General features: G+C 43.9%; 1 protein-coding gene across 2 annotated transcripts in view; it reads left to right on the top strand.

Annotated features, from left to right (window-relative positions):
* sema6bb (sema domain, transmembrane domain (TM), and cytoplasmic domain, (semaphorin) 6Bb) overlaps positions 1 to 13,521 on the top strand; it is a 123,989-nt gene that overhangs the window by 61,126 nt on the left and 49,342 nt on the right. For both annotated transcript variants that reach the window (XM_031863934.1, XM_031863932.1), the window contains 4 exons: positions 2,986 to 3,110; positions 4,599 to 4,713; positions 10,189 to 10,249; positions 10,359 to 10,421. In XM_031863934.1, the coding sequence (XP_031719794.1) occupies positions 3,005 to 3,110; positions 4,599 to 4,713; positions 10,189 to 10,249; positions 10,359 to 10,421 (345 nt within the window). In that variant the 5' untranslated portion in view covers positions 2,986 to 3,004. The remainder of the gene's footprint in view (positions 1 to 2,985; positions 3,111 to 4,598; positions 4,714 to 10,188; positions 10,250 to 10,358; positions 10,422 to 13,521) is intronic.

Below are 13,521 nucleotides of genomic sequence, written 5' to 3'. Positions count from 1 at the left end.
CTCTTGTCGGCCTCAAACGGTTTCCTCTTCTCTTGTAAGCTGCTGTTATTTCGTCTGACACGACTCTGTATCAGAACTGTATCAGTCCTCATTAGGGCTTTGCTGACGACACTAGACATCTTTGATTGATTGGCTGGTGATTCATTATCTGTGTTATCTGAGTTGGCCACAGTGATGGTCATTATGAGATGGCTTTAATGGAGTCCAGGGAGACATAGCACCCTCCACACCTAAACCGCCACCCCCACCCCCACCCCCACCTTTTCGGCAGCTAAATGATCTCTTAATGACTTTGTTTAGGAAATTACCCACCTAAACACCCATAATCAAATTGATCTGGGGCTGTGGAAACAGACAAATTAACAAGTCTGCGTAAATCCTGTTTAAGCGAATGGAGCATGGTGATGAGTTCAGGAGTTCTGTTTCATTAATGGCGATGAAAAAATAGTCAGAGGGGATGGGATATAAGTGCTCAGACGGATGTTTCACTTGACCTGCGATTGTTTGCATTTTCTTCTCCACCGTCGTCACTTGTCATCCGTATTGACGTGGCTCCCAAATAAGACCGTTGGAATGCCACCGGAAATCCAGCTCAGTCCCTGAATATGTTTGTCACAACACTGGAAACAATAGTTTCGTTAAATCCCACACAGTGTGCCAGCTTCAAAATGACTTCAGTGACATCTACTGCCATTTCAATTTAAAAAAAACAAAACGTAGTGCTATAGCACCCTGGGGTTGAATATTTTGGTTTAGTGTCTCCTCCAAATGGGGAAATGTACATGTGACTTGCAGTATGCCTTGTTCAATGATAATGGTGTAAAACTGTACAGCTTGTGCCATGCAGCGAGGCTTCGGAATGGACTTGGCTGCAGCCATTTGTCATAATTACAGCGATGCTTTGGCTCTGAACCATTTGAGGACCCACACACACAACACACATAGACACCCACACACACCCACACACACACACACACACACACACTCTTATACTTGTATATCTACTTATTCTGCTGTCCCATGAAATTGTATAGCCCAGGGTGTCTAATTATACTAATCGAATGCATACCGCCTGACATTTATTCATACATTATTAATAGCTGAAACAATAGAATCTGTGATTGGATATAGTGACTTACTGACTTCTCATCTTCTCTCTCTCTCTCTCTCTCTCGCTCTCTCTTTCCCCTATGACCTCCTTTCTTCTCTTGGTGACTTTCCCCTTCACCTCCTGTAATTTTGCTTGTGGGTGTTGAGTAATTAGCATGCCACCCACTTTACTTCTGATGTCAAAGATGGGAATGTGAGAAATGTCCCATAAAGATTATGTGTCCTGATAAGGTTATGGCTGGGACTCCATTAAAGAGATGGGCTGCACAATGGCTGTTTGTATCCTTCGGGGGGAGAGAGATGGAGGGAGAGAGAGAGAGAGAGAGAGAGAGACTGAAAACTACTCAAAGAGTTACATACTGCAGTGTTGCTACAGCATACAGTGATATTTTACTCAATAGTGTACTTCCAAATTGTTAGAACTTCTATTGACGGTTTTTCTGTTTCAACAGGAAAAAGACCCTGTGCACAAGGTTTAATCATAATTCATGTTTTATTGTAATAACAAAATGCAACAAACCTCTTGTAATCTTTGCCAGTGAAGCTCTTAAACCCACAATACAGTTCAGTGGACTTGAACTGAACTGAAAAGACATGAAAAGAGTCTCGACACAGACAGGAATGGTGCATAGGGGATGCTGTATGTTCTCCTGTTTGTTTTTGCATCCTTTTGCACATTGTGCATCTGTGACCACAGTAAGTTGCTGAAGAGTTTTGCGTAAAGAAATCCAACCTTGAGTATTCAAATTTGAGATGTTGCAATTGTGCATGACTGAAAGAAATGTTTTGTGTTTGCAGCAGTGGGGATGGAATACCTCTCCGCTTGATTTCCAAAACAAATTGCCCTGTGTTGCATTCAGTGTTAAGATGACAACAAGATGAAAATCGAGTTATGGGGTTTTGTAAATTATGTGTTTGTGAAACACAGTTCCATGCCAGGCTGGTATGGAGAGGGAAGCATTGTTAGATAATTACAGATGAGTCAGAGCTCAAGATAATAACAACTTGAATAATAGTGCCTGTTGGATGCACATTGAATTCCAACCGCACACATGCAAAAGCAGCCAAATTGAAGTAACAACACGCAGAGTAGCGGCCCGCCAGTCATGCCTGCTGAGGTTTGTGGCTGCAGTCGATGTAGGAGCTTTACTCCAAGGAAGAGTGCTCAATACATTGTCTAGATGTATCGTGGAGGTAACTAAATTTGGGTATCATTTATATTTCCACATGAATCACATCCGAGACCCCGCATGTGCCTCTGTAGCGCCTGATGAAAAATACCAACAGTTTAGCTCTGCCGTCAGAGAGGTGATTTGTGGCCCTGGCAAGCATTTCATTTAAGTAAACCACCACTTCTCCCCCTCTCTCAGCCTCTTTCATATCCTGGATAATGCTCGATGTCTGGAGTGTTATTGAGCCTTTCACTCACTCTCTCCCTATGCAGATTTTCCATTCATCTATAGGCCACATTGCCCTCGGTCTTGCCCAAGATCTCGCTTCTTTGCGTCCGTCACATTCCTCTCAGATGTGTCATGTAGGTGGTACGATGCTCGATGTGGTCGTGTTGTGCCACAGTGATCTGGCTGCATTCAGAGCTGACTGGACACTTCTCCCTCAGCGGATGACTTAATCCCTCGCTCCGAGCAGCTATTTCTCTTCCCTCACATCAGGGCGTAGAGACAGAGATGCTGTGGGAATATAAAGACAGAGCTTCAGTCAAGAAAACCAGTCAGTCAGTCAGTCAGTCAGTTAGACATTCTGTGAGTGAATGTCCCTCTGTCTCTCTGTATGTTGATTTGTCTCACTCCTCTGCCTCATTTAGCAACAACTCACTCCCTTTTTCTCCTTTTTTTGTCTTTTTCTTAATTCCCACAGACTCCGCCGTGGTGTTGCTATGGCGACCGTGGCCCCTCCCTTATTCCTGCTGTGTTGGCTGCTCCGAACAGCGAGCTCGGCGTTCCCAGAGGAACCGGGGCCCCTCAACTTCATCCCCACTGAAGGTATACTGACCTCCCGACTTTTCTCGCCCTCTAGCCGCCTACTCCCCTGCCGTGCCTCCCTCCCAGGTCGTGATGTGTGAGGTGTGGGATCGTGCCCTAACAGGCAGGGTGTTGAATAGGGGGGGGGGGGGGGGGGGCATGGAGGAGGCTTACGGTCACGGTGTGGGGTGTGGAGGTCAGAAAAGCTCTCACACGAATGGTGTTGACTGGTGTCCCGAGCAGGAGGTGTGGGGTCGCACTCAGGAATGAGACCAGAGTGTAGGAAGGGGCTCCAGCGTTCGTGACTTTCCCACACACACACACACACACACACACACACACACACACACACACACACACACACACACACACACACTCAGACCCTCAAGAGACGCTACTTCTAACACACTCAGACTTTGAGTCTCCGTATCAGCTTGGCAGACCCGACCTTGATTGATTGCAGTTCAATATTATTGATTGATGGTTTCCCAGCTGAGTCCAGAACCTTTCTCGACGTATCAATACCGTACAGAAGAGTTTAGCGGTACACTGGAGCGGCTGTGTTTGTCTCAGCAGGTTTGCAGCAAGCAGGTCCAAGCTTTAGCAGAAAATACAGGCTTACAAGTAGAGGAAGGTGTGGAGGTGGACAGAGATTCACAGTGGGTCTCAGGACGGGTTGACGTAGATACTATAGGAAGGAATTACAGGATAGAAATAAAGCAGAAGCACAATAAGAGGTGAATAAGAGGAGGAAAGAGATGCATGGACTAGAGGGTGAGATTTAAAGAGGTAATGATGAAAGAGCAGAGAGAAGATGAGAGGATATCTGACAAAAAGTTCCCCCATTCATCTCAGTCAAGGTCAAAGACTGGTATGTAATCCATCTGATTTGTATGTGATTTCTCCTTCTCTCTCCATTTTCTTTTATTTTTCTCTGTGTTTTTGCACATCTGCGAGAACACATGTTGAAAATGCCAAACCCCTTTACGTTTGATTTCTCTCCCTTAAGGTCTCCCTTCCTCATCCTCCGAAACACTTTGAACATTTTGTTTTACCCTTTTTTGATGTTTTTGAAAAAAGTCACCTGTCTCTTCGTGTCTCTCTTTTTGAGTTATCTGAATCTCTTGGCAGAACATGTCTTTGCGAACTTGTCAACAAAAAGCAGAAGCAAATGAACAATTTATCAAAAGTGAGTTCCAATCAGTCAGCGAAAGACAACTCATGAATATAACGGTGACATATGAGGTATAGTTCAGACATCCATCATTTTCAGAAGATTGTTTTTTTCTTGTATCTCAGTCTGCGCTCTGCTCTGTGTCTTTGTGTGCTTAATGTAGTAGATATGGTGCTGTTGTAAATGCAAGTCTTTGTCACCTTGGATACCTGTTACTGCTGTAGAACTGTCAAAACAAACTGAACAGAAAACCAATTGTATGATCACTTTTGTCAAAGAAGGATGTCAGTTTGGGAATGAGCCATAATCTGTCTCTGTCTCTCATTCACCAACAGTGGTGAGAAGACACCCGGTGTTCCTGGGCCGACCCCATCGGACATGGCTGAGACAAGAGCCTCTACACATCCAGAGGATCCTGCAAGTCAATCGGACGCTCTACATCGGAGCCAGGTACAACACACACAGACATACTGTTAAACTTATAGTGTCAGCAGTTCATTTATGGCTTTATCTACAGTAAGAATACACTTTAAGCAATCAGGGACCTGTGATGTGCCTTTTATTGCCTGCATCACACTAGTACAATATACAAGTACAATTATAGCTCCATCGGGGCAATTTTAAGCTTTAATATCTGTTGGACTGTCTGTTATCACTGCATTTGTTGCCAAGCAACATTTGCCACTCATTGGACATTATTTTAGGATCAGTATTCTAGCTGGGGGTATTTGCTCCTTGTTGAATGTAATAATTGTGCCAGTTCCAACACTTTGGTCAGTGTTTCAACATTCTAACTGTAAACAGGTTGACACATGATATTAGCATTCAGCTGTGGCTTAGTACTGCTGGGGATAGCTATGGACTGTTTCCGGTGTTTGAGGAGATTTCATTGAAAAGTATTGATTTCTCTTTTTGCTGTTTTGCCGTTGTATTGGGACAAGGCCTTAACAAACCTTGCATTATTTAAAGTTACTATGAGGAACTTTTAACCAGTTGTGAATCAGTCTCTATATGACCCACATAAATGATTAATGGTAAATGGACTTTGTATAGTCTAGTTGTGGTGTAGTCTCTCGACCACTCAAAGCACTTTGCAGTACTGTCAATATTCACTATTTCACACACACATTCGTACACTGATGGCAGAGGCTGCCATGCAAGGTGCCACCTGCCCATCAGGATCTAATCAGAAAATTCCTTTATACGCGTTTACACATTGATGGCACGGCCTTCTGGGACAATTTGGGGTTCAGTATCTTGCCCAAGGACACTTCAACATGCGGACTGGAGGAGCTTGGGATCAAAACGCAGATCGCTGATCTTCCTTATGCCCACAGATGCCATGGCACTGGCCACTGGCATAACTTTGTTGTTGGCTATTACTAGCACAAGTTCCAAAATTTGTTGTGAACACTTTGTAAAAACGAATACGCGACTTATGTAAGCTATAGCCACAGGACATAGGTTATTCTTGGTAACAAATCTGTTACAGTAGCTCCATTTGAAGGCTGATATGCGTCCTGACAAATGTTTTCTGGTTTGGTCTTCACATGATGCTAGTCCCCACCTGCCTGTCATTCTGGTGAATGTGCTGACACTGGACAGACACAAGCACCTGGTGGTCAGGAGGCCAGACGAGGACGGCCTGCTCAGCTGCACCGGGCTTACACTGTAAAGCTACATCTGCTGCTCCCCGGCCCCTTTCAGGAGCCGACCTGAAACAGACAGAACTCACAAAAAACATACACCTCAAGATTTACTGCCCGTGTTGTCCAACAAAATGTGTAATTTTTCACATAAGGTGCTGGTTATTTGCTGTAGTGGTAGTCTGAAGAAGACTGAAAAGGTTTAGACAAGAGACGCCACTGTGGTCCAGGAAATGACCCAGTGCCTGGCCTCCAGCTGGTCTAACCTCACTACTGAGAGCTGGTAGTAAATATATCAAACTATGTAACAAGGCTACAGCCATTTTGTCTGCACTGAGAGGCTCTATAAGCACACACATGCACACAGCCTGATAGTAAAACTGCACAGAGACAACTATACTGCAGTCTGCAGGTCGGCTTTAAAATATAACGAGAGCCATGAAGCAGTCTGAGAGACGCTAATTTCAATTTACAGCTGCAGAACATTTTGACTGAAAAGCAGAGGTAAACTGATATGAATGTCTGAGCCAACCGGATAATAATGAAATGCTAGACTGACAAGCGGAAAGACGAGAAAGGCGAGGGAGGTTCTCGGCAGCATGAGAGATTCACAGAAAGAGTGTTTACCAGAGTATATTTATATATTTCTTGTACGTGGCTAATAGTGTTTTGCAGCTTCCTGAGAGAAAGTTATCTGCCCAGAAAGACACAGATCCCTGTTCAAATGCTTGTGTGAGCCAGAGACAACCCAGCAGGGAGGAAGAGTTTTAAAATGTGTTATATATAAATAAGTACCTGTGAGGCGCCAGGTATGACTGCCAAAAGCTCCTACGGAGTGCATGGCCTGATAAGACGCCTCGCTCATCCCCAAATCCTGTCACCATTAGCATAGCTGCTCCTCAGACTGCAAGCGCTGCTAAATCCCTGCCCCCAAGCACCTGCTGAGAGCAGCTACCTCTCCCTGTCCTCTTCCCATCCTTGCTAAATGAAAGTAAACTGTGTATTTGGCTGGTGGCTGGTGGAGTAAAGCGCCTTGCTGTGTTAAGCCCCATTTCATCGCTGCCCAGATGAGCAGCTGTGGATCCTGTGGTCTTCAGACGCACCCAAAAGGGCTAATCCACACAAATATAAACCAATTGGAGAGTGTTTATCTATTGACAAGATGACCAAAGGAACGAAGCCAACTCTTGATTAACTGTTCCATTCGTGATAAAGCGGAAGAGGGTTTTACCATCTGGCTCGATGCGTGTATGTGTGTATGTTTGCATTAGGTGGAAAGGAAAGCGTGTTGACTTACTGCCAGGTTGGTTGTTGCTCCGTTTATTAGCACACAGACACTGACCTCAGAGGTCACGGGGGGTCACCCGGCGGTCCCAGCCGGGTCAAATGCCTCATCACAGACGGACGGGGAGATGCTCACTAGTGGCGAACACTGGCAAGCTGCCGGGCTGTTTAACATGCAGACGAGGACAAGTATGTGGGAGAGACACCCACATGGACACATACCGCTCTGGACTGATCTTCAAAAGATACTGTTTGGAAGTTGGCGTTCAACAAGTTTGTGCACTTTAATCTACAACTTTGTAAAGCTGCTGTTTTAAAGTTAGGAAATTGAACTAGGACTGCAACCAATGGTTACTTTCATTATCAATAAATCTAGCTACTATTTTCATGACTTACCTTTTAGGCACTTGGCCTATGATACTGTAGATCAGTGTGAGGAACAGAGCTGGTAGGCATAAGAAGTCACAGGTTGCCTTTCAAAAGGTGGGTTTTCTCTACCCAAATGTGCAGGAATTTCTAGATATTTGTATTTTTTTGAATTTTGAAATACTTACTACTTAAAAAAGTCTACTACTTAATGTAGTCGCCTATGATATCCTTTTTTAAGTGGTTGTTGCAGATGATGGGTGAAAAAGGTCTTTGACCAAAACGCAGCTCTTAGTTGGAACTAGTTGGATTTTTCTACACGCACTATTTTAGTTTTGAGTGAACTGACATTTTTACTTGTCAGAATATAGTATATTATATTGAACTCGGACACGGATACTCTCTCAGGCACATGTTTACAGGCACCCAAATACATGCAAACTCACACACTAGTATTCCACATTCTGCTCTCCCTCAGTCAGAAGAAGTGTCAGGGTAACTAGGTGGTCAGCTCAAAACTTTTCCATTTCATTTTCATCCAGTGGAGCCGCTTTTCCTGCACACTATTTGCAGACTCAGAAAGGCTCAACGCTGCTCACACTAAACCCCAATACGGCTGCTAGCAAGAAGAGTAGGAAGACTAACACGAAATAGAGGCTTAAGATGTCTTGGCCTTGAGTCTGCTGTTGTTTGGACGGTCAAAATGAGAAAGTTCATGAGCTGGTCAAGTCTTAAATTTTAGGAAATGTTGACAGTTTCTCTTCAGATTCTGTGTTGACTTTGTATTAGCCAGGTCAGAAAAAGGGTCGGAGGCATTAATGAAATAACAGCTCAGGCAGGCGCACATCCTACACACCCATACACAATCACACACACGGCCAGTCAAAGAGAAAGAAATAGGAGACTTTTGATTTGTAGGTTCAAGGGCTGGATTTTGTGAGTCGAGGCGCCTTTGGGAGTTATGACCTAATGAATCGAGGCTATTGATGGCAGCATGCACATCCAGCAACATAAAGAATAATGACATTTTACACAGTTCACATGTTTGTCCTTACCCCAACCTTCTACCACATGCTGTGCACATTAAATCCATTAACACACACATAAACAAACAAAAACATACAGGCCACAGGCTTTGCATCATTCAAACAACCTGGAAGGCAAGAGATGCAGAGGGAAAGAGAAGCAGCAGCATAAATAATTCCCCCTCCTCTGCACTATCAGAGGCAACAGCACTGGCTGCCATCCACTCTGACTAGGAGGCCTGTTGCTATATTCATTATGTTAATGCTGAAACAGCCTGGATGAGATTATCCCTCTCACCATGGCCCACTCCACTGTTTGGAGAATGCTTAAACTCTGACCTTTTAAGCAGGGACGCACCGAGCAAGTGTTTGGTGATTTTGCACTTCTTCGCCACTTAGCCCTCCGTGCTTTTCTGCAAGGTTGAGTCAGAGTGGGGATCTTCTAAAACACCAGCAGGAAGTGAGGATGAATTATTCAGGATCGGAGCAACCTGGTGGCACTTGGCCTACCTGTGCTCTCATCATGCGCGCATTCTCACAGATCGTAGAAAAGCAGATGCAAACACGCATTGATATACACACACTTAGGTGATACAAATACTCACATGAGCATGATAACACATGATAACCCCGGCCTCTATGAAAGAAAGAAGAGAAACCAAGACAACATGCAGCACTGGGAGGCAGAGCAAGGATGAGAGATGGGATCGATACTGCCGCAATAACACGGCTATGGCAGATTTACAGATTAGCCCGTTCAGAGCTCGGCCCTTTGCTAAAATGAAGCCCATGCTTCAGTCCCGGCCCAGCAGATACCGAGGCCTTGATATGCACATACATATATGCACACTTCAGATGTTACTAGCAGCCTAGGCCAATTTAGCTGCCATTTTCACAGGAACATCCAAGGTTACTGCAAAATTACCAGCAGATTAAGAGTACGAGAAAGCAGTGTGTGGAACATCATGAATGCATGCGTGTTGTTATGTTCAGGACCACGTGTAGGCAGCATGTGGGGGTGTGCAAACATCAGTGTAACAACTTGATTAAATCATCCAATAATTCAATTTCAGGCTTTTTGAATAAGACTGATAAGCTGAATTCTGGCGCCTAGGAGCAAATTTAATGCAGCAAGTAGAGTTTAATGAGAAGAAGCAAAAAGCAAAGGGGAAATACGAGACATCATTATGCAGCAGGTACCCATTTCTCATATATATTGGGAAAAAAATGGAAGACATTGTAAAGCTGTTCCCTAATCTCTGAGGGTCTGATCAAGTGTAAACGAATAAAAGTCTCTAATAAAAATGTATTATAGCCGCATCCGCGGAATTATTTAGTGTAAAACCACACTGATTTAATATATAGTGGAAATATTCATACACAGAGTTTGAATTAAGTGTGTTGCCTGGATTTCATCCTAAAGAAAGTCTGCATGGACCTGCACTATCCTGAGCGAGCAATGATATCTGTGCTGTCCTTGTGCTGTGGAACTGGCATTCATGGTTTGCTTAGTGCAGCGTCTTCCCTTACCGTAAGCTTTGGATAGTGCTGCGTTGGCTGACTGCCACTCTTTCTCTATATCCCTCTCTTCTTCCTCCCGCCAGGGATGACCTTTTCCGCGTGGAGTTGGACATCGTCGCAGGAGACGAGATGTTCTACAGCAAGGTGAGCACCTTCGGGACAGATACCCATAGCATTTACAACCTTGAGGCGGACGTAGAGAAATGCAAATGTAGCTAACAAAGCAGTGCATGTTTTTTTTTGTTATATATAGAAAAGGACGTGGGAGTCAAACAAGAATGACATCAGGATCTGCAGGATGAAGGGCAAACATGAGGTGAGACGGTGTCTGCTTCTCCATCTTTTCTTTCTCTTTAAAACGAGGCAAAGCTAATTTATTAATCAAGCATGTTTCAGCAACAAGGCTGTTCAACAGCTTTACATAAAACATCAAGAGATAAGGTGCAAAAGAAACACATTATAAAAGGACATTTATTAAAAACAGTCATTAAAAATTCAGGAGACTGGAATATGAAAACAAGCCAAAATAGATTAAGACGGGTATAAAATACAAGAATAAAAGTTACAGTGCAGTGTGAGAAATGATTTCATAAAAGGCAGCGGCAAACAGAAACAGTCTTCTGCCTTGATTTATTATAAGTGAGGGTTGCAGCTGGCCTGCATTTTTGTTCTGGATACATGGAGCATAAAAACTGAACGTTGCTTCTCCGTGTTTAGTTTTTGACTCTGGGGACAGAAAGCAGACCTGCGAGAGGTCTGGATGGTTCATAACAGAGCAGAAGATCAGTATTTGTGGCCCAAACCATTAAGAGCCAACAGGAAGCCAGTGTCCAGACCTTGTCTGTCAATTTGTTCTTAATGAACAATATATTGAGGTCCTGGATGGACCCCAGTTAAGAGACCCAAACCAGCACATGCAGTTTGAATAGATGGATAATTGTTTTGTTTGTTTTCAGATGGTATTAATAACATCATTAATGTTAGAAAAATTTACAATGTTCATTACAGTTTATTCTTGGGGTCCCCGGGGACCCCAGTCTGTATTCCTTGTATATTAGACATGCCGGTAGGATGAGGGTTAAAATACCAGCGACAGTACAAAAACTCTTCATTTATAGATTTGAGTTTTTTTTAGCTGTTCATTTGCATTTTCACTTTCTTTTCCTGGAGGCATTTTCTGAGTTGTTTATCAGAATAGCTTAAATCCTTCAGCTCCCCAAAACAATTCTGGGGTTTCGTCAAAAATATCAGAAGCAAAGATAATGTGCAAAATAATTCCAGATCAAATGTATTCGATGACATTTGGTTGCGTGAAATATGTTGAAGGCATGTCAGAGCTCTCTTTCTTACGCACATGTCTTCCCTTTCTGCCTGGAGCTCTGGTTTCATTGTGCCAGTCATCTGACTGTCATGCCTGCTGGCTCAGCCTCAAGATGAGGACGGCTCTGACCGCGTATCATCTCATTGTCCCCACTCATCTAACACACATACACACACACACACACACACACATCAATTGGAAGAATAGAGCCACTCCTACCTATACATCACTCGTTCCACCATCATGAGGTAGCAATGCGGCTGGTGCTCTCAGAAAATCCAGGTGGGCGTTGGGAAGCTGAGGCGGCGAAGAAGTGATGGGGTGAAACGTCCCAGCAGCCACCAGCAGCCCACGCCTGAATACCTCTTATATCTCCAACACACACATCCCCTAGCTGCCACACGTAAACAGCCCGTATTCAGTGTGTGTGTGTGTGTGTGTGTGTGTGTGTGGGTGTGTGGGTGAGTGAGGTGGTGACGGTTGGCGGGGGAAACATGGGCTCTGTCGCCTCCAGAGCAAAAAAAAAAAAAAGACTTATTTAATACAGTGAGAGAACACCTGACATTAAATCTGTGTGAGACAGTGCCAGACAGAAACACAATGGAGAGTAGAGGGACGGTGACAAAAAGCTCGGTCCAGAGGAGGAGAGGAGAGGGGAGGAGGAGGAGGAGGAGGAGGAGGAGGAGGAGGAAGAGAGAGACGGAGAGGTGAGAGAGAAGAGATAAAGGAGAGGAGAGGGGGAGTGTGTGGGTCCTTGTTGGCCGGCCCAGAGGAGAGCTGTGGGGCTGACTGAGATATGAAAGGTCCTCTTGCCCCTAATGAGTGTGCTGCCTGGTAAGGCTGTGAGTCACACGGCAATGTGAGGGAGATAAGAACACTGCCAGGTCTTCTCAGTCAGCTCTCTGGGCCCAGACGCATATGAATGGGTGTACACACGAGCACATTCAGTCACACACTTACACACGCACACACGATCAACTGATATGGATTCCTGAAAGCCGCCACGATTAGTATGTGACTGAAAAAGCAATTATTTTCATTCCAAATATCAGGTGATGAAACATTTGGAGCTGTACACATTGGCAATTTAATGTGACCCTGTACAACAACAAAGTACCGCCTCCAAAATGAAACAATCGGTTAAAAAAATGCGACATTTTAAAGGAACCCTGTGGACTTTTGGTCTCAACAAAGTTTACATTCAGTGTTTCTCACCAAGGAAGCATCGTGGTCAATGCATTTCCTTTCTCATAAAACGTTTATGTTTTCTTGGTACATCACAGCCACCTGTCATTCCGTGGAATAGTGTGGAGACAGGAATGCGTACGGTGTCCCTCACAATGCTTGTGCACATGCACGTGCATCCTCGTGCACAATGCGCAATTCAGACGAATAGGTACCCACTAATCAAGCAGTGCTCCGTAGCACTATCAAAACACCACAGGGTTCCTTTAAGCTTCATAAATGTAGGATCATTATTGTGATAGATATTGTGGTGTAGTACATTTTATGGAAATTCAATTGAGGCACCATTGATAGGTAAATTAACTATATTTGAAAAAGCACTGGGCGATACTGCGAAAGTCAAATATTATGATATGTTAAAACAAGTACCTCAATATCAATACACAAACGCTTAAAGCTCGGGTTGGGTATCGTCCTCAAAAATGTAACAGAGCGTTTTCTTAAAAGCACCAAAATTTGTTTTACCAGCCTCAAAAAAAAAAGAATTGAAACAAAACAAAACACACTTTCAGATATATTCGGATGTTATGATAACCAAATGGTGTGAATATTATATCATGATATCAATAGCACAGTAGCTACTGTGCTTACTGCGGGGCTTTTCTATTAAAATGCATTAGATTACTGCAGGTGACCTGTTGCTGTTTTGCACATCATGTTGGAGGTCAAACAGACTGAATATTTAACCAAAGAACAATATCTATCTGACTCCGATGCGCGCATACACTCAACATGGAGGTGTAATCACCAACCCTCATGTATGTTCATACAGTACATATTCATGATTTCAAGTGGGTTTTCTGCTCTCTCTCTCTCTCTCTCTCTCTCTCTCTCTCTCTCTCTCTCTCTC

This window comes from Anarrhichthys ocellatus, unplaced genomic scaffold (assembly GCF_004355925.1).
Source record: "Anarrhichthys ocellatus isolate YVR2014 unplaced genomic scaffold, GSC_Weel_1.0 scaffold30, whole genome shotgun sequence".
NCBI lineage: Eukaryota > Metazoa > Chordata > Actinopteri > Perciformes > Anarhichadidae > Anarrhichthys > Anarrhichthys ocellatus.
This window is presented reverse-complemented; position numbering and strand designations above follow the sequence as displayed.